Below are 20,429 nucleotides of genomic sequence, written 5' to 3'. Positions count from 1 at the left end.
CTTCCTGAAATCACTAGAACTGAGGGAAAAACAGCAACACAACACAGCACCAAGGAAATGTGAAGGACCAAAGACAATTATTTGTATTCTTAACCACTTTCCACAGTCAAAATTGTGATCTCCTACGATGACAGTGATTAGGATCTGTGCCTGTGACAGTCTGGAGAGGATATACAATGATCGCTGTTGGGAGGGCCAAAGTCTGTAGTTCCAGATTGCACATGTAGCTGCCAGCAGACAGTGCTTGCATGTTCTGGGTGAGGGGTCCCAAGCTAGGATAGCAAAAAGAGTTCCAGTGTTCATTGTTACTGAGCTCTTTACATGTTGATTATAAGCTGTGACCATTATTGTAGTGGCAGAAGCAGCAAGTACCAGAGGGCACCTCTCAGTGTCACTCCTTGGTATGATGCTGTCACTGCTTCCAAAAAAGCCTGAAGCACAGCACAGTATAACAGTAGCCACTGTCTTCATTGCAAGCATGAAACATAAATTCCTTATTTACCTCTATCTTATCACATCAAGGCCCTTACTAGTCTTCTTTGCAGATGTGGAGTGTTTGTGCCAGGAAATATTCTGTCCTTGTCTAGGAAGAATAGTTCCACAGTGACATAAAGGTTTATTATTTAAAATATTAATTAAATATTAAAATATAAATTAAAATATCTAAAAGGTAGTGTTGCACTGATACATTTTGCTGCTTTTATAAGTAACACTGAAGCATCCTTAAGGTCAAGAGTCAAGAGCTTAGTTCTGAAAGCGTCTGAGTACTTGGCTCCATTCTTCAAATGTATTTCTGTATACCTCAGCACTACTATGGTCACTGAAATGACTACAAGATTTGAATGGCAGAATTGGATCACATGAAATATGTCTAGCATCGATCATCAAAACCAATCACAAAGTCTTGGCATCCATTCAGGAGAAAAAAACATAGGTTTTTTTCCAAAATACATAATGTAAAGATACATCGACTAACTATTACATTTGTAGATAATGTAGAGTCACACCACAGAGAAAGTTAATTTGAAGAGACTGAGGAACAGAAAGATAAAGAAGGGTAGGGATGGAGGGAAAGAAACTAGCAAAATCTTTTGTGCTAGACAGACCACTGTACTGAGTCATGCTGAACTGTCAGACCAACAGCATTTCAGTTAGTTGTACTGGCAACTTCAAAGAGCAGACATGTTGTATTCCATAGCCCAAGCTTTAAGTGGTCATGCTAGAGAAAGCTGAATATTGCAGAGGAGCCCATGGAGATGCATCAGTATGAATTCACAGAAATGAGACCTAGAATGCAGAGGATGGAAGCTGAGGATTTTGTCCGTAAGACTGTAATATACCACCAACTACAAAATGAGGTACTGCTCTATTACTGTATCCTCAGACAGATTTTTAAAGATTACATCTTAGGATCACCGCATGCCATTCTTTTAGTCTGTTTTTGTGGGGTTTGTTAAAAAATAAAATGCTTTTGATATATTGTTAATTTCTTAAACTGTTCTTCTGATAAGAACATTAACATTTCCAGATAATATTGTTTCTCAGTTACTGAAGGCTTTTTATTATGCAATTTTTCCCTCTCTTCTGGTAATACCTGCTCTTCAATATGTGTTGCTGAAATTTGACATATTTGATAAGCATAAGTCCTTGTACTGACTCCTTTTTAATTACATATTCTTTACACTTGCTGTACACATATAAAGATTTATACTTCCATACATTAAGTTATCTTTTTATGACCGATAGATTATGCTTTCAAAGTTGTTCTGTGGTCTCAGAGTGAAATCTTGACTTCATCAAAGACAAGCATGGGTGTTGATAGAAATGGGGTGTTATGCTCCGACCTTCAGAAGTGCACAAATGGTATGAATTCAGCTTCTTGTAGGGCTTTGGGAAACAGGCACCCCAAGGGATTTCTGTAAAATTATTATGAACTGAACAATCTGTGCCTGCAAAGGGCATACTTCAAGGACTGGAAACACGTGCAATGATTTTCTTATAAAGTTCTCTTTTAGAAGAATGAGTGTCACTGGAAAATATGTATGAAGTATTTAGAATTTGCTGCATTGTTAACTATGTGACATATACCATTGTCATGTCTTCTGTAAAACTCTCATGAACTCCTCCAGCCTCATCATAGCATTTCTGTGGTCTGGTTAGGACTGTTCCCAGGTAGATGTTACTGCCAGAGTATCACTCAAGATGAAGGTCGTACATAAAACTCCACCTTGATATAGAAGAGTTGCCAGTCTGCTGGAATCTTCAAACAGGCACGTCCAGATCTTATAAAAGCAAACAGTATAGGTCAAATTCTCATACTTGGATTATTGCAAGTCACACTGTGCCAGTGTGTATAAAAGTAGACAGCCCAGCTCAGATTTGGATTTCAGTGTGAGTACTATATAGGAAAATCATTATGAGAAAAGAGTCATCTTCCTGTAGTGTTTATCAGTTTAGGTTTTTTACATCTGGAAGATGGATTTTAAACAGGCAGAATATTGTTGTATCAGATCTCTATGTGATATTGAATAGATTTACTTTTTTATTATTTTGCTACTGATAGCCTTTTAAGTCTATGCCCATTTTAATAGATTGTCACAAGGAAAACTTGTTCATCTTTTAGTTCCTTTCGCTAAATCCAAATTCTGGTTTATTGTTTTCAAGTTTATTGTATCTCATGGACTAAATATTAAGTTCTGCAAATGGTAATATAGGTTCTGAGCCACAACAGGAGAATGATGGGATTTTGCAAGCAAAGTCCTAGCATCCAAACCACAGACTGCTGAGTTATATGCCTTCTGAAGTGGAAAGATGCATTAAAAGTCTGCCTCTTGTTTGTCTAGAGGTGCTACACTCTGCTTTTCATCAAATAAAATAAATGTAGCTAAAGAGCTCGGTGTGTATAAAACCAACAAACTGACCCAATATGCTTCTCATTTTCATTTGGCAGATCTTCCAACATGTGTCTGGCCGTCAATGGGGGTTTCCATTCGTGCCTACAATGTTTTCCATAGCATGGCATCTCAGTGAAGTGGAAGACATATGACAATTTGGCTTTTTGGCTATGGCATGCCACCATGGCATCCCTCAATCAAAAGCACCGAGTGACATGCCTTTCTTGCACTGCCTGGCATGCAGTGTTCAATATGTCAAAAAACATTGCTGCACCTTCCATATTGTGTATTATCAAATTCCTTTCTGTTGTATTGTTTTCTTCCACAAGCTATTAAATATAGTGGAAGACATTTTATATTTAGATTGGCCACAGGCATTGAGTAAATGCTTTTGCTCATTTAACAATGTGCTCATTGTGGGCACGTTCTGTGCTCCGGTAAAGTTGCATGAAATCACCCATGGGAAATAGCCCTGAGCATGGTGGAACCTGGAAAACTTAGCTTTGAGCAGGGGGATTCTTGAATTACATCCTGCTGGCATATTTACTTCTATGTGTCCCCTTAAAGTCAGCCATTCCTAGCTGTCACACTGGCCCCTGGAAACTGGTATGCTGAGGTGGAGCAGCACTTTGGTTGTTCTAATTATGTCAAGGTATTGGCCAAGCCAGTCATGGCTGGCAGAGCCCAAAGCTGCTGTAAGTCACTTTCCCATGCATCATTCTTCTGTACGTGCTTTGTGGTCTGGATAAAGCCATGACTCTGAGACATTTTCCAGACTCGTGATTATTCCTGCTTTCCATTCTCAAAGAAAGCATCTATCATTTCAGGAAAGGTATTTTCATAAGAAAGATGAACATAATCATGCCTTTGGCTGTTTAGCAGAAGCAAATACTGCATCTGAACTGCAAGTCCAACAGTGTCCCATAGCTATAGCAAGTTAATTAGTTCTGGTCCCTCTGTTTCAATCCTTTATTTAGGTGACAAATGCACAAAACCCTCCTTTGGATGAAAAGTACCTTATTGATTAAGTACCCAACAGGACCACTATGTTTTATTTATTCTGATAAGCTTTTGAAGTAAAAAAAAAGTTGTCACCAGGTGCCCAGCTGTGATCCTGTGATTTGGTACCAGTTTCAGACAAAAGCGTGTCTGAAATTACTGTGTAGGCTAAAACCTCTCACTTTCAGTCTCATTTCATTGCATTGCATTCTGCAGTTCAGTTACAGGCACGTGTGATGCATGCATTTGTCTACATGGGTGGGTTTCTTACTGTAACAGAGAAGTTTAGCATGAAGATTGCTGGTTTGTATCCACTGGGACTGGATTATTCTACTTTTGGTATTACATTTTTACAGATACAGCAGTGATAGGAAGCTGTCTGGCAGGCATCTTTCAAAGCTGTAACCTCAGCAGCACTTCTCAATGACATCTCTTCCCATGCTACATCGCTTGCTTTTTACGTATGTCCTTACATTACATGTGCTGCATTGTTGGATCAAACAAAAGGACAGTCTAAGGGAAGACAGATACAGTACTTATTCAGCCTGCACTTCACCTATCAATCTCCATTTGATGCTCACATCAATTCTGCCTTTAAGGACAAAAGCAGAACTCTGAACAGATGCACAGCTTTCCTTCCTTTGTAGCCCCAGCCATTAACGATGCTTCTGAAATCTGCTATTTGCTTTGGTCAGTTTGTTTCAGTTCACCAGTTTTCCTCTTACCTTTCCTTCCCTGATTTCTCAAACCTTATTTTTCGGATGAAGCAGATGTCAACTTACTATGTTTTACAGTGCTACTGAATATTACGGAATGCAGATCTGTCCCTAAGTGAGTGTGACCTGATTAAGGCATAGAGTAAGGAGGCCTGTATTGGATTCCCTGCTGTTTTGCAGTCTTCTTGCCTACTCAGAGTAAACAATTCCATACAGGATTTTTTAAAAATGTGTAAGAGATGTAGGATGACTTTTACGAAAGCCATCCTTAAAAATGCTGTACCTGAATTCTCCACCTGAACAATGGGTGTAATAACATTTATTTTCAGAAGATATTGGGAAGATACTTTCATCAGTAGCATACTGAGGTACTATGGGTGAAGGTTTCTGCTGCTGGGCTCACAGAAATCCTGAAGTTTTTAATGAATGGTATAAGGCTGATCATGCTCTCATCTTTGCTATTTCAGCTGGCTGTCTGCTTTGTAAATGTGTCAGAAGTTTAGAAAATAGAAATAAATCACTGCAATGCAGCTACGCATGCACTAGGTAACACTGCTTTTAACTGTTTAAAACTGTGGCCTCTTCTTAGTTACGATGACTTTTCATGACAGAAATATTTACTCCCTAGAGAAAGCAATATCATGCAATTTAGACAATAATGAATTTTTGAGCCAATATCAGAAGGAAAGGGTAAGTGCAAAGGTATGTCCTAAGGGATGCAAAAATAATTTATTGTGGTTATCTTTTCATGCAGATAAAGATACTACGTTTTCTTTTTGCTCAACCTCTGATGATGAAAGCGACAGGAAAAGAATACCACCACCAGAAAGTCAGTGAGACACCGTGAAATGACTCAGTGCCTGGGGCTGACTCCAAGTACCTACCCTGCTGATGCTAGCATTTGTCACCTATGCGTAAGTCAGTGCCTAGAAGCTGCAACGTGCAGAAGCTGACAAAGAGCTTCTGCTCTGGGTGCAACAGGACCACCTCACTGCAGAGCTAAAATATGAAGATTTCTTCTGTAGGCATGGGGCTCCTTAATAGAGAAGATTGTGTAAATTCTCACACAGACAATGAATACTAGGGAAAGAACTGACTTGCACCTTTTTGTGTGTAATACCGATCGTGTCCCTTAGTTCCATAAACGGCTCCAATAGGCATTCCTTGTATATATGAAGTTGTTTAAAAGTCTCTCTGATCCCTCAATAAACAAGCCCACTAAAGCTGTCCATTTATACAGACAGAAAATGAGCTGCTCTAATTTCATGAGCTCACAGATGTCTCTCTCCAGGAAGATGAGGTAGAAACCATTTCAAAAGGATTAATGTCTAAGCTTTCTGAATTAATATTGCAACAGGTGTCGATTTTACGTGCCTGTCATTACAATAAATGTGACATTATCCATTTGATTGATGACAGAGTAAAAGACTGTATTTTCTTCTGTTTCAGAGTTCTCTTTTGAAAGTGAAAAGATGTAATTTTCCATACCATTGTACCTAAATCACCTCTTAGTATTTTCCTAATTGAGTTCTGCCTAAGGAAGATAAGTGGAACCAGGTTTTCTTAAGAACACTTTGGTAATTACCTCATCTTTGTTATTACAAGTTTAAGGAAATCATTGTAGTTACCCTAAACAAAGTCCATATTCAGTTATTTATTAGCCTAGCTATATAGGTAAGTTAAAATGGGAACCTTTACCTTCCAGCTAGTGTGGGGACATGAAATACAACCCAATTAATCTTGGGCTCTGAATATTGCAGCTTCTCAGCCTTTTCCCTGTACCTCACCAGTACAAAGGGTTTACAGCCTCTCAAAGATGCAGATTTATTTCCATGCCACTTTCCAGTGCTGATGGGTACAAGGAACATTTGAGCAAGTTTGCTGCAACAGCGCTGGGAATCTCCAGGCTGATTCCCAAACATTTAGCTTGGGATATTATTTAGCTCAAGGTATGTAGTTTCAGGTAGTGTTTAGCTTGAGGTAGATACAGTTGCAGCAGTGGTACCACGGGCTGACAAAGCCAAGGGAGATGGCAGCGAAGGTGGTGTTGGGAAGAAAAGCTTTGAGTGTTCAACATAGATGCAGAGACAAAACCAACTAATAAAACCATACCAGCCGCTAACTCCCCATCATCTGAACAACAGCCGTTTTCCTGATCTAAATATCAACTGCTAAGTTGCCTGAGAAACACATTTGGTGTAAAGCTCCCCGCACAGAGGACAATCGACCAGGCAACGCCAAACCCAAATTTGACCGAACAGCCAGGAATGGCCTCACCTGGTAGGTATAGCCATATATACTCCCGCAGCCTGAAAAAACTCTGAAAAACAAATTTATGAAAACAGTGTTCCACAGCTTCTGGGAAGCTATGTGCTTTCAGGCGGTGGCTTTCAGAGCCCTCACACGGGCGCACTGGTGAGGGCTGCGCAGCCGGAGCTCTGCGGCCCGCCCGCCTGGTGGCCCACCCGGAGCACGCCGGCCCACCCGGAGCCATGCCGGCGGGCTTCACGCCTGCGAGGCGGCCCGCAGAGGGGCAAACCGCGCCGGCGGAGGCACCGCGCTCCCTCCCGGCGGGCTCCCCGTATGCGTAGCTGGGTGGCCCTCCACACGGCCGCTTCCCCGCCCCAGCCTGGCTCCTCGCCCCCCGCGGGGGCTGCAGGGCGCTCCCGCCCTTTCTGCCGCGGGTTCAGCACCAGCAGCCGCCCGGCCCGCCGGGCCCCGCTCTCCCGGTCCCGGGCCAGGGCGGGCTGGGGCGTGCCCTGCCGGAGGGGGGGCGAAGGCGGCCGCTGAGCCCCGCCGGCGTCCCGCTGCCTCGGCCGGGGAGGGGAGAACGCGGCTCTGCCCTCCCCCGCGGCTCTCCGCCGCCCCGAGGCCCCCCCCCACTCACCCACCCACCCACAGTCCGGCCCGCCTCGTCGCCCCTCGCCGCCGCCCTCCCGCTGCCCACCCCTCAGGGGAGGCCGGGAGGCCGCGGCGGTCTATAAAAAGCCCCCCGGGGCGGGAGGCCAGGCGGGAGGGGGCTGAAGCGGAGGGCGGGCGGCGGCACCATGGCCCAGTCCGTGTGGGGCTACGACAGCGACAACGGTGAGTGGGGCCGGCGGGCGGCCGCTGCTGAGCCGGGGCGGCACCTCCTTACCTTTCCCCCCTGCAGGGCCCGAGCGCTGGCATGAGAACTACCCCATGGCCAAGGGAGACAAGCAGTCGCCCATCGAGATCAACAGCAAAGACGTGCACCACGACCCCTCTCTCGCCACTTGGCATGCCAGTTACGATCCCGGCGCAGCGAAAACCATCCTGAACAACGGGCGCACCTGCCGAGTCGTCTTTGACGACACTTTTGATCGATCAGGTCGGTTTTTGGTTTGGCTTTTGGGCGTCGTTAGCGATTGAGGTTTCCAAAGCACCGGGAATCAGAGCATATCTTGTGGTACCTGACCTGCTCAGGCTTGCAGGGAAAAGTAATTTGGGCACATAGAAAAGGTGCTCCCAGAGTTTATTCGGGTGGATCTGGCTGGTTTTAGGTCCACCGCAGGTGGGAAAGGGAGGCTGTAGCGGCTGGGGCACCCTGGAATGCAGGCTGAGCTGGAAGGTGGACTTCTCCCTGAGCCACCTCCTTCAGCGCAGGCACTGCATCCTCAGGTTGTGTGTGAGGGGATGGTGTCACCCAGGGGGGTTAATGTGCACTCTGAGGCGCTTTGTAAGTGAAAAACTCTTCATATACGTTTCCACTGACTGCGATCTTGATGTCTTGTGTTTGTATGGGAATTCTTTAGATACTTCCACAGCCTGAAAAAACCTCTGAAAACAGAATTTATGACAACAGTGTTCCACAGCTTCTGGAAAGCTATGAAATGGCTTTGTTATTTAATTGAGAGAGACCAGTCTTGCATCTCTAAGTTAAATTGTTCCAAACTTGATTCCAGAACTGTATCAGTGTGTAGCTCTGAATGCAGGCAGACAACAACCATCAAAATGAATAATTGATCACCATACCATATAATGCAAAGGCATCTCAAGAGCATACAGTATCAAGCAGTCCTTTATCAAGAAGGAAAGCAGCCTAATTAATGGAAAGCAGAGTTAATTTCCATTGTATTTTTCTGCATCTGATGGCATCTGCATTGGCATTTTGTTCTTAGTAAGCTATATAACTAATGAAATAGCAGTACATTGAAAGATCACTGTCTTTTGTGTATCTTGATGAGCACACGGTTTCCTGAACTCTTTTATTTACTGTTACAGCTACCTGTTACTGTTCCACATCTCCCAGATGGAATCTAAACTATTTAACAGGGACCATCTCTCTGTTATGTATTTGTATTGGGGTTTAGTATTTATTACTGCAGTTTTTACACAGTGGCCTCAGACAAATCATGAATTGCACTTTTGTTAATAACACAGAATGCTCTTTCACTAGCACTACATAAATACCGTGGCTGAGTGCATGGGAAGTGAATTGATTTTAAGTCTTTTCACATGGCAGTTCTGCTCTGTCATTGCAGCTTCCTAAAGACTGAAATGTTTACACAGAGGCTGCTCAAGAACATGTCTGCCCAAGGAACCGTGTTGGAGGAAGACCTTGATTTGGCCAAGCAGAGTGCAGCCCTTGGTGCAGCCCTTCCTCTAAATCACCTTCCCTCCATTCCCTCCCTGCCTCTCCCCTCCCCATCATCTCTGTTGTTTCCCTGGTCATCCAGTGGAAACATCACTTCCTGCTGCTGTTACCAGCTTTCTGCCTGCTGCTGGACAGTAGTTCAGGACTCAAGCCTTTCACAGGAATGTGTCTGATTGGAATCAAATACAATGTTTAAAACACTGAAAAAACACATGGAAAGCATCATAAACATTTTAGTACCTTCATTTGTTGGCTTCTGTGGTGGCAGCAGCTGAGGATAAGTAGTAGTGACAGATTAATTTTAATTGGAAAAAGACATCTAGCTTGAAGATAGCCTTTTTTTTTGAGCTAATCACATGTTAATGTGTTAATAACTTAAATGTTAAGATTTATTTTTAGGCTAGAGAGACCTATATACTGTTATGAAGTGCTGTTCCCAAGCACTTCACAGTATTTGAGCTCTGGAAAGGGCCACCTGTAAGAAATGACTGCTAAATGAGTTTCCAACTCTGATACTGATTTAGCTTGTAAATGTAGGTAGATCACAAAGATGCAGTTGCTGCGTTCCAGTGTGAGGTGGTAACCAAATACTTGTGAGGATTTGGGCCTTAGAGTCTATGCCTTATTTTTCCTACATTCCAAAGTGAAATAATAATAATAGTAACGTGACATATTTTCCATTGAAGGCTTCTGCAGAAGGCTTACTCAATACTGTATTGAGTCAGTTATGATTATTTATTTTTGTATGAACAAACTAAAAAATAAGAGCAACTGCATGCCTAAAACTCAATGCAGTGCTTTGTTTCTGCTCCCCCAATGGCTGGGACACCTACCAACTAAAAAGGGAAACTGCAAAGTTAAACCTCTTGCTCTCTGTAGGTATTCCAACACATATGATATCAAGAATTAATTTGAAACCATTGGGTACAAGAGGTTTTAAATATTATTTCAGTGTTAACTTTGAACTTCAAAGCTATTGGTAGAAGTTCAAACTTGAATGCTATTTAAACAAGGTCTTCTGGCACTGCAGTTGTGAACTGCATTATCAGCTTTCTGTGTAAGGAAACACGTCTCATTCCTGCCTTAGGTAATGAATGAAAAATATATTTGAGTGCTTAACCTCTGAGCAGTCCCCGCTTGAAAGAATCCCCAAACTGAAAGAGCAGGTGTGATGTTTTGAAAGTCAGAGTTGATATCAACCGTCAGCCTGATGCATGGTCAGCATTATTTGGCTAAGAACAGCAGAAATAATAGCCTCTTAATTTTTTTGTTGGTGGCAATGTTAAATGTCAGCTATAGCTTTTGCTTGCTCAAGAACACTTTTCTTACTCATTTGACCTGAACTTTCTTCTCTTCCATCACTTTCAAGAAATAGACTTTTTTTTTTTTTTTTTTAGCAGCAAAATACGCTGTAAACATTGATTAGTTGTCTGAACTTAAAAGGTATGCCAGTCATGGACTAGGGGTATGCTTCAAAGCACCTTTAGGTTAATGTCACAGTCCTGTCCCCAGTCATTTCACAACAGAGCATTTCTTGACAAGAATTAGCTGTGAATACCTTCCTTCTCTTTCCACATCAGGAACTATAGTGTGTCCACTTGCCAGTAGAGAAGGGTTGGGCAGCTGGGGTTGAATCTGTGCTTGACTCACAGCAGCTTCCACAGTTTCCACATCAAACAGGACTGCTCCTGAGTGATAACAGAATTCAGCCTCGATCTTGTAAACTGATGAGCGTTGTGATACCCACTGCAATCAGTTGGATTTAGAAGAGGTGATCCACACTTTTAAAGTGTGCATCCCCATTCAATAAACGTGTATGTCAGCATTTTGTAGGCTACTGTTGATGCAGATTATCAATTGCAGTGCTGAGAGGTGGGCCACTCACAGGAGCCTACAGGCTGCGTCAGCTTCACTTGCATTGGGGTTCCTCTGATGACCATGGCTCTGAGCATGTTATAGATGGGGTGAAATATGCAGCAGAGGTAGGACTTATTTTTAATAGCAGTATTCCTTACTAACTGGAATTTGATTGACTGTGCATCTGAACAGAAAAAACATTCTCCCTTTTGCAAGTATTTGGTGTGGATTTTTCTCTAAAATCTGTCTATGAAATTTGTGAGTATTCATCAGCATGCAGTGGGATAAGTTGCATCTGCCAACAAACGTATCTTTGCAAGTGTATACTAACATGGAATTTGCTTCTTCAAGCAAGAGTTTTTGCTGGTATTTTAGAATGTTTTAAAAATATTTGAGACAAAGCAGTCTGTTATTTCCAAATAGGAAGATCTGTTTTCTGCTGATGTTTTTCAGCTTTTAGCAGTTTCTTGTATAGCTTGAATTACTAAGCTAGTTTAAGAAAGCGTTAGTAATGAACAGAAAAACTCACCAAAATCGCATTTGGTGAACTGACATTCAAAATGAGATCCACCTTAAAAATGGTTCAGAGTGGTAAAGGATATCTTCCAGATTTTGAACATCTGTGCTTTAAAATCTCTGTGTTTATTTTCGGGAACTGTGGAAAACAGATGTTTGGGTTTGCTTTTCTTTTTTCACATGTAAACTACTGCACTACTGTTGTCCCAATTTGCTAAAATTAATGGCTGCTTTAGACCCTGAAGACTACTTTGGTAATAAATATAAGTAAATTCAATCTCTATGCTAGTGAATTACTAGCAAATGTTACCTCCTTCCTCCATATGATTTGAGAATAGGCTCAAAATATGTGCCTACACCCACAAATGATCTGCCGTACTGTTTTTCTGCCTTCTTCCTACACCCTCAAGGTGCAGAGTTTACAGGGGCTTTGCCCACCTGTCATAGGAGAACATTGGGGCAGATGTTTTGCAGGGTCAGTGTGCACAAACATGGCAGACAGAGATGACTGTGGGTGATGGTTTGGTTTTTTTCCTCATTCCTTAGCCACAGCCAGACTTTGTGTTCTACTTCCTGTGGCTAACTAAACAGAAAATTCAGCTTCCTTAAGCTATTTCTTGGTTAGTTCTCCACCTTTATCCTTGGCAGTGATAACCTTATCTTCAAGAGAAAAGAAACAGAGAACAATATAGTAATTTATATTCAGGGCAAATTATTTTGTTGATATTTTAAATAAACTACTTTAAAAAAAAGAAGTTAAAAATTTGCATTCAAAATATGCACCAGACTACTTTTTTTTTTGTGTGTGCATGGTGCTGTGTTCCAAATGCTACTTATTTTGAGATTCCACACTGCTGGTTGCAGCATTTCTAGCAATATGCAGGAGCCAGAGATTTTCTGGAGGGAGATGTAAAAACTTGAAATATATCCTGAAAATACAGCATTGTCTAAAGTAGAAATGAAAAAGAAATATCACGTTCCTATCTCCACTCCTTTCCAGTACAATGTGCTGAGAGTATGCATTACATACAACCCAGTGTAAATCCTTGAGCTGATATCTGTGTAACCTGAAGATCTAAAAATCTGCTTGAGGTTAAGTGCATGTCAGTAGGTGGTTTATACACTGCATGTGTGCATGACATGCTTGGATTGAACTGTTTATGGTTGCATTGTCTGATTAATTTTTAAATGTATTTTGTGGTAAACTGCATTTTCTTTTATGCTTCACTTAAATGTGAAGTGATGCTTTATAGAAAGTATGAGCATATGGAAGCATGGGAACAGCAGTCAGAAATACTTACATATAGTTTTCTTTTTCATGTCAATTCCTTTAGTTACTGTGTACTGGAAACTTTTCTTAATTTTAAAGCTTGTAAGATTGTGCTGTTGTCAATTTCTTGCATTTATAACTGAGGCTTCATTGATTTTTAGTTACATATGGTACACTGGAATCCAAAACATGGTAATTTTGCTGGAGCTTTGAAACAACCTGATGGCGTGGCTGTTGTGGGCATTTTTCTGAAAGTAAGTGGCAAATGTTCAGTCTTCATCATTTTCGTCTTAAAGATGTATTTTTATCTTTCTTTAGTGCCAGGGGAAAAGTTCCCATCATTTTCCCCTGCACTGTATCATGTTACAGGAAAACATTCAAAGTGATGTGCAGACTGAAGTCACATATGTCCCTGAGCCCTCCAGATTCCATGCACTAACCCCTTCAGAGCGAACTTCTGACACCATTCATGACACCAATGGCCTATATCACGAGTGGTATTGAACAAGAGACACACAACTTCAAGCCTGGAACACTTGCTAACTTTGTCCCTGATAGCTGACCAGCTCTTTGCTGTGGTGTGTACTGAGTGAAGAGGACAGTCTGCATAGGAAGAGCGTTTCCTCCTGCCCTTTGTCTGCTAGCAGGCATTGTGTCTGCCTGTCAGCAAGCTTATGTTGACTGATTCCCTTCCTTGATCTCTTGCTGATCCCAACATAAGCTGGGAATCAAAAGGAGTTCAATGAACCTGCTCCAAAAAGAAAGAGTTGATGGTAAAATAAGTTCACTGAACATTTTAACCTTGAAATACAGCAGCTTCTTAACAAAATAATACAATACTGATATTTTCCAATTGATTTTTTAATAAACTTAACAGAAAGAAAGCAATCCTAGTATCAAATCTCTGTGTGGTCTAGGACACTGAGAAACACCGACAGGCAGACAGCCTAATAATGATAAATTATGCAAATTTCAGCTATGTGGCTGTCATTTTACCTGCAGGTGGGCATTTCAGCTTGAACACAGTGTCAGAGAATAGCTCTCCTTTTATTGTTTTATCACTAGGAAGCTGCATTCGTACAAGCAAGTGGATGTAATTAATTTTACCACAGTGTCCCTGGACAGGCTAGATGCAATGTCATTTTAATTCTGTTACCCTGTGAGCCAGCCTGACCTTTTTTCTTGTGGTAGTTTAAACTGAAGGTCAGCACATGTCCAGATTCTCCCCTATGACTATATCCTTCAGTTATTCTTCCTTTGTCATTTCTTTTGATCTGTTTTAGGCAGAACTTTATCTTGTAAAACACAACTTACAAAGCATAACATTATGTTCCTATTAACCATGGTAAGGTCAGCTAAAAGGTCTAGAAAAGTAAGTAGCATCACTGTATCTTCTCTGGCTGCCTTTCCTCATTTCCCTCTTGTTCTTTGGTGTAGGAGCCATTGTTTTGCTTTGGGTTTGTCATGTTCCATGACTGGGTTTTTGCCTATTGCTCCAACAGAGATTGAATTATTTCCTGAAGAATTTAATCTATTTTGAAACAAGACATGGCAATAACAGCATGTCTTGTGTATACTGTCTGCTTTTCTGGGTGCAGAGCCATGTCAAAGCCTTTGGAGGGGCTGAACGTCATGAACACAAGCAATAAAGTGACCCCATAACCTGAGGAGGTCAGGACATGAATGCCATTATATGTCCTACGTCAAATCTGATCTGACTGTGTATGTGCTGTAGAATGTTTGAAATGTCTGCAGGAGCTCCGGCTCTTCAGACTATCAAGAACTTTGCCGAGTGCTCATACATCTCACAGTGGTTGTGGGTCGCTTTCAGACCAGGAGCCAAGGGCTAGGCCCTGGAGGGTATAGATGACACTGAGCATGCAGTTTGCTCCTCAGAGTGGGAGATGGCTTGTAGAGTCCTTCAACATATTTTTGAATTCCAAAGCCAGTTACTTGAGTCTGCTATTCCAGGTGTTCTTGTAACACATGATTTTGTGTCAGTCTGTACCAGATGCTCTGAGAGTACTGCTACTTAACTTGATAAATGGGATGTACTGAATTTCTTTCAAACACTGTGGAACATGATGAAAAAATACAGTACTTCTGCTTTGCATTACAGGTTGGAAAAACTCCCAAACCAGAGATGAAGAGAATTCTTGAAGAAATTGATAACATTAAGACCAAGGTACAAAAACAATTTTTGTGATATAATGTAGTTGAAAAGCAGCAGAAGCAGAAATCAGAAGTTCAGATTCACTTTTTGGCATCATTCTGATGCCTAACAGTAGCACCAGAGGTGATGCATTGGACTGTGGAGCTGGACATTTTCTTTTACTTAAGTAAACATACAACTCCTCACTTCTGTAAGTGTTCTTGTGGTAGAGGATTTTTTATCAATCCTTGCATGTACAATTGATAGTCTTATCGATACCGCTCTGTAAAAATATGCTAGTGTGCAAATAGCAAGAAGAAATTTAAAGCTTTTTTGAATTTGAGGACAGCAGTGGCCAAACCAAACACATATAATTGAGTAAAAATTTAGTTAGCCTGAAATAAGATGTATTTGGAGTCTTGATGTTAATTCTTTCTACCCATATTTTGTGCAAGGATGTGAGGAAGGAAAAGTATTTTAGCTCCTCCCATTGCACTTTGTAGGGTAATACTCTGTTCCCATTTAGAGAAGATTCTCTGTGATACGAGAAGGAATTAGGCATAATAGATTTTGCTTTCCAGAACTGCATCCTAAATACCAGTAGAGAACTGAACTTTCTTGCTTAGTTCTTGTTGCCCTGAGGGGACAAGGTGTGGAGATACTCTTTCGAGTATCCTGTTTGGTGGAAAAGCAAAATTTCTCAGGAAATGTATGTCAGCCTTGATGGAGTGATAATTAACTTTGGTTGTAAGACAATCAGGATCCGGTACTCTTCCAGGAAATGCTTTCGTTTTTTACATTAAGTGTAATAGTGCCAACAAAAAGGTTGAGAGTGTCACCATGACCATGTAATGAGCTCACAATTTTGGGAGGAGAGAGATGCAGATTTAAATTCCTTCAGACAAGAAGGCACTAAGGAATCTAGGGTAAATGCCTGGCTATTGTTCTATTGGATTAAAAGTGTGCCAGTACCTGTGGTGCCACAGCCTTTAATTTATATCCCAAGTGACCCAAAATAAAACAAAATTTTGATAATTCCAGAACAGAAAAATGTAACAATGAATTTGGTTTGGTCCTGCACAATTCAGTTTGTAATTTCTTCTAATTTATTAATGGAACCAAAATGTCAGTACTATTAATTGCAGGGCAATTGCTTGACAGGAAGAAAAGGAGATTGATCTCTTGTATGGATCTTGATGTATAATTACTTCCTTTATAATAACATAGATAGTGATGTCTTTTAAGATGCATATCCCTAGAGTTACTGCAGAGAATTATTTTTTCTTTCTTTAAGGGGAAAGAAGCTCCTTTTCAGCACTTTGATCCTTCAATTCTTTTCCCCAAATCTCGGGACTACTGGACCTACCATGGTTCGTTCACTACACCTCCCTGTGAGGAGTGCATCACTTGGATTCTCTTAAGGGAGCCGATTGAAGTCAGCTCAGATCAGGTAAACTGCAGCTAGTTCTGCTGCTCCTTTACCCGTTCTCAACAGTGTCTCAATATGTCAATGTGATGATTTTCAAGCCCTGTGTTACCTGTGCTTTTTGATAAGGAAAGCTTTAGCCAAGAACTGTGGGAAACTGACTGTAGAATGGACTGTTGAAATGGACTGTAAAACTGACTGAGAATCAGGCTCTCTTCCTGGGCACCTCCTGGAATAGCTTCAGCAGGAGTGTTCTTGGGATCCTGAAAACCTGTGCGGGCAGAGGTGCCCCTGAGCCACAAGATTCAGCCATCACAGCAGCCCGAGTTCATTCTCTGTGCTTCAGCATTAAGAGGCATGTGAGACTAACATTTAGCTGGTTTCCCAGGCAAAGAAATTGCTGGTCCAGATCTTGACTTCCTAAAAACTGTTAGCGAGAAGGCTAGAACTAGCTAGAACCTGCAAACCTAAATGTTAATACAAATTAATGTACTAATTGTATTCATGTAGCTCAAATGTGCATTTACACAGAAAAAAAGAAGAGAGCCAGTCTGAATAAGGTGACCTTCCTTTTAGCTCTTGCGTTAAAACTTCTGGTTATTTATACTGTTTTCTGTACTGCTTCAGCAGTACAAGTCAGGGTATAGTCTTTTTATTTGGCTGTTTTCGGAACAGGTTTATTTTGCATTCTCGTGAAAGGGTAACAATTAACAAAGCAACACTGAATTTGAATTAATTTGGAAAACAACAGCTAAGTGCTGAGTTCATGATTGAACTTAATAATCCAGTTGACATAACTTCCTCTGCCTCACAGAACAACACATGAACTTCTGCAGACCAGCTTTTTTTAACAGACTACCTTGCATAGACTTAGATGTGCATCCTCCGTCACGGACAGCCATATTTCTCAAGTGATTTGACTGCAGTCCAGCTCCAGCAGGGTCACAGGAGGCCCCTATTATTTTTCCACGTTGTGAGTGTGGGTCAAGGGAAAATCTAAAAGAAGCCTTGGCAAGGGTCAAATGATGCACTGCTCTGTAGATTAAGAGTGTAAAGATCCACAGAAACCATGCTAGCTGTTGGGCTGTAGTGATCTCTACCTTGTCATTGTAGAAGAAAATTCCTTTTCTGTCTCAGTTTGTTCTAGGCATCAAGGTCCACACTGCTTCCAGGTGAATTCACAAGACACTTTAATTTTTCTTCCTTGCAGATGGCGAAGCTCCGCAGCCTTTCCAAGAACAGTGAGAATGAACCTCTTAACCCACTAGTTGATAACTGGCGCCCACCTCAGCCTGTGAAGGGCAGGATAGTGAAAGCCTCGTTCAAGTGACGTCTCAAGTCTCTGCTGAACCTGAGTGAGAAAATCTTTGCATCCCAAAGTGTAGTTAGTTTTTGCTGTCTACTGCTTTTCCTCTGGATCCAGATCTGTGTTTCTCAGCTTGAAATTCTGAGTGGTAAAACTGAATCTGATTTTGAAAGCAGAAAGGATACTGTATGCAAATACTAACCTTAATAAGGAAATGAGATACATGTGATTCTTGACCACAAATGCCTCAGCATTTGTGATAGTGTCACTTCTCTGCCATGTGGTCTTGGATGAAAAATGGGCTCAGTTTCCGTATTTAAAACTAATTTCAAAGGAAATGTAGTGAAGGCAGAAAAATGAACCAGTAGTTTAGGAAAGCAGAGACAGCAGTGGGTCAACAGTAGATGAACAGGAGGTAAAATGTCTGCTTCTGCAGCATCTCTAGTAGTTATTTTCCTCAGATATCCCACCTCCAGTGCAAACATCCAAATAATATGTTCCCCTTGAACATACCAGATTTTTCCTTCCCTCTCTTGTTCATAGTTTGTTATCCAAGATTACATTAGTGTTCTGGAGATACAATCTGGCATACTCAGCTTCTGTTGGTCAAGAAGAAAAGATACCTTGCATTTCAGCATTTGCTGTCTGCCATGTCCTGCTGCTGCCCACTTATCTTTTCTTCTTTCACTGCTGCTGTTACTTCACCCATCCAGCTGTAGAGTGCTGCTGGTATCACGTTGCCTTGTATTTAGTATAGTAGCTTTAGTATGGCTGAGGGGGAAGTGCCTTTCTTCTGCTGCTCAGACTATGTTACCTCCCAGAATGATGGATTTTTAGTTTTGATGCTCAGCCTGTTTTTTCATTTTTGACATCATAGTCTGCACATTTATGATTTCACCTATTAGGAATTTTGTTGCAAATGGAGAGGGTCTTTGTGGATAAGTCATATGTGTCATTTCTCTTTCTCACTACTGAAAAATGAAGATTAAGTCATTTAAGTGTTTGTTTATTGTGACTCTGTAGTTAGAGATTCTAAGTGGAGTCTGTTTAGCTGTGTTCCTTTCTGGGGAGACACACCAGCTTGCACATATGATCCAAGCAAGGAATCACTGGCAGACAGAAACTTCTAAATCGCCTTCCCCAGTCCTTCATCATGTAAACTTTATCATTTCAGCATGCTTCCTAGACAGCGTAACACAAATACCATCTAGGTTGAGCCCACATGCAGATGATGTGAGTGAAGATCTGCTACGTTATATTCACCACCAGGGTGATTATTCAGCATTGTACATACAGGAGATCGGGTGGTCAAAGGCAGTGTGTAAAGCCTCCGGCAAATGAAGCTGCTGGATTATCTGTATTCCTCTAACTCATCAGTAGGTGACAGAGGGCATTCTTCTGGAGATGTTGCCACAAACATGTTCACAGCAATATTTTTAAGGGATATGTCAAAATCTGAAAAAAGCAGGGTTACAAATGGCTAGAATAGGCATTTCCCAGTTCTCCTTCACTATTTCACTTTTCACCTTTACTAGAAAAATGGTGCTCCAACAGGGAAGAAATGAAGGGGCAACACTGGACAAATTCTGCTGTTATTATCAGCACGGTTCTGTGAGAATTCAGGAATGAAACTGAGGGAAGAGTTTGATCCTTTGCATTCATTTAGAAATGTTCAAAGAATTACTGAATTCCCGTTGAGAGTTAATATTTCAGTTTATTAGAAGGGTATTTTGCTTAGTGTAAAGCAGTTTCATTTTAAAAACCAAGTTCATGTCAGCAGAAACTAAAGTATTGATTGAAACCTGTTTACAAATATTTTGGTGTTGGCTTAATCTTATCAGAAGATCAGCTTTTGACGTTACCAGTGCAGCACTTGGGATGGTATTGAGTCTCTTAGATCCCTAAACTCCTGAATCTGTACATCTTCTCAACACATAGAAATGTTTCTACAGAAAGCTCATAAGCAACATTTTTTCCTACTGTACTATGTCTTACATGTAAGATTTCTTATAACCCTATGCAGTTGATCTTGGTGTTGAGAAAATTTCAACACAATTAACTGAGACAAGAGTTTGAGCCTTTCTATCTAAAAGCCATTGACTGTAATATTTTAATCTCTTGTTATTGGGGCAATAAAACAAGATGAGTTGCCTGCACTTGAAATAACAGCTTTTGTGTCTTCAGAGAAGCAATAAATGGGCATAAATAAAAAATTGATTTCTGGTTTTATTTCTAATGCTGAGTGATGATTAAAAATAACAAGAACTTACTAGAAAACCTTGTTTCTCTCTTCTTTGATACATATGCTTGTAATACAAGGGTGGAAGGATACTCTAGTAATAACCTTTTTAGCAGTTGGAGTTTAGTTTAATATCTCATCCTGGTTTCTGTGTTTCCAATTAAACAGATCCTCAAAAATATGAGACAACAGAACAGTATCACTTGTTCTCTGTTTCAGGTACATAAAAAGTGTTTATTCCTTGCCTGGACACATTGTCTTACATCTTCCCAAAATTCATACATTCATGTCTGATCTCAAATGTCACTAACCTGGATATGAATTTTGGTTTCTTGCAAGAAGCACATGGATCATTTAACTGAAATGTTACATCATTCTGAAATTTTCTGATTAATACATACTTTCTAAGCACATAATTAAACTTGTTAAAGTGAACACA

At 41.0% G+C, this 20,429-nt stretch overlaps 1 protein-coding gene across 1 annotated transcript; it reads left to right on the top strand.

Moving 5' to 3' along the window:
- The first annotated feature begins 7,360 nt into the window (after window positions 1-7,360).
- Window positions 7,361-19,988, top strand: LOC102057152 (carbonic anhydrase 3). The gene is made up of 7 exons (XM_055706101.1): window positions 7,361-7,693; window positions 7,761-7,958; window positions 11,088-11,206; window positions 13,029-13,121; window positions 14,987-15,052; window positions 16,314-16,469; window positions 17,656-19,988. Exons 1-7 carry the CDS (start codon window positions 7,657-7,659, stop codon window positions 17,773-17,775), a joined length of 789 nt encoding a protein of 262 aa, XP_055562076.1. The 5' UTR covers window positions 7,361-7,656; the 3' UTR covers window positions 17,776-19,988.
- The last annotated feature ends 441 nt before the right edge of the window (window positions 19,989-20,429 follow it).

This window comes from Falco cherrug, chromosome 3, assembly GCF_023634085.1.
Source record: "Falco cherrug isolate bFalChe1 chromosome 3, bFalChe1.pri, whole genome shotgun sequence".
Taxonomy (NCBI): domain Eukaryota; kingdom Metazoa; phylum Chordata; class Aves; order Falconiformes; family Falconidae; genus Falco; species Falco cherrug.
This window is presented reverse-complemented; position numbering and strand designations above follow the sequence as displayed.

What these genes read in the sequence shown, in the direction of transcription:
- LOC102057152 (XM_055706101.1), top strand. Translation starts at nt 7,657, where the DNA reads ATGGCCCAGTCCGTGTGGGGCTACGACAGCGACAACG. An exon ending in TTGTGGGCATTTTTCTGAAA is followed by an intron (nt 13,122 to 14,986) that starts GTAAGTGGCAAA and finishes TTTGCATTACAG; the next exon opens with GTTGGAAAAACTCCCAAACC. An exon ending in TTGAAGTCAGCTCAGATCAG is followed by an intron (nt 16,470 to 17,655) that starts GTAAACTGCAGC and finishes TCTTCCTTGCAG; the next exon opens with ATGGCGAAGCTCCGCAGCCT.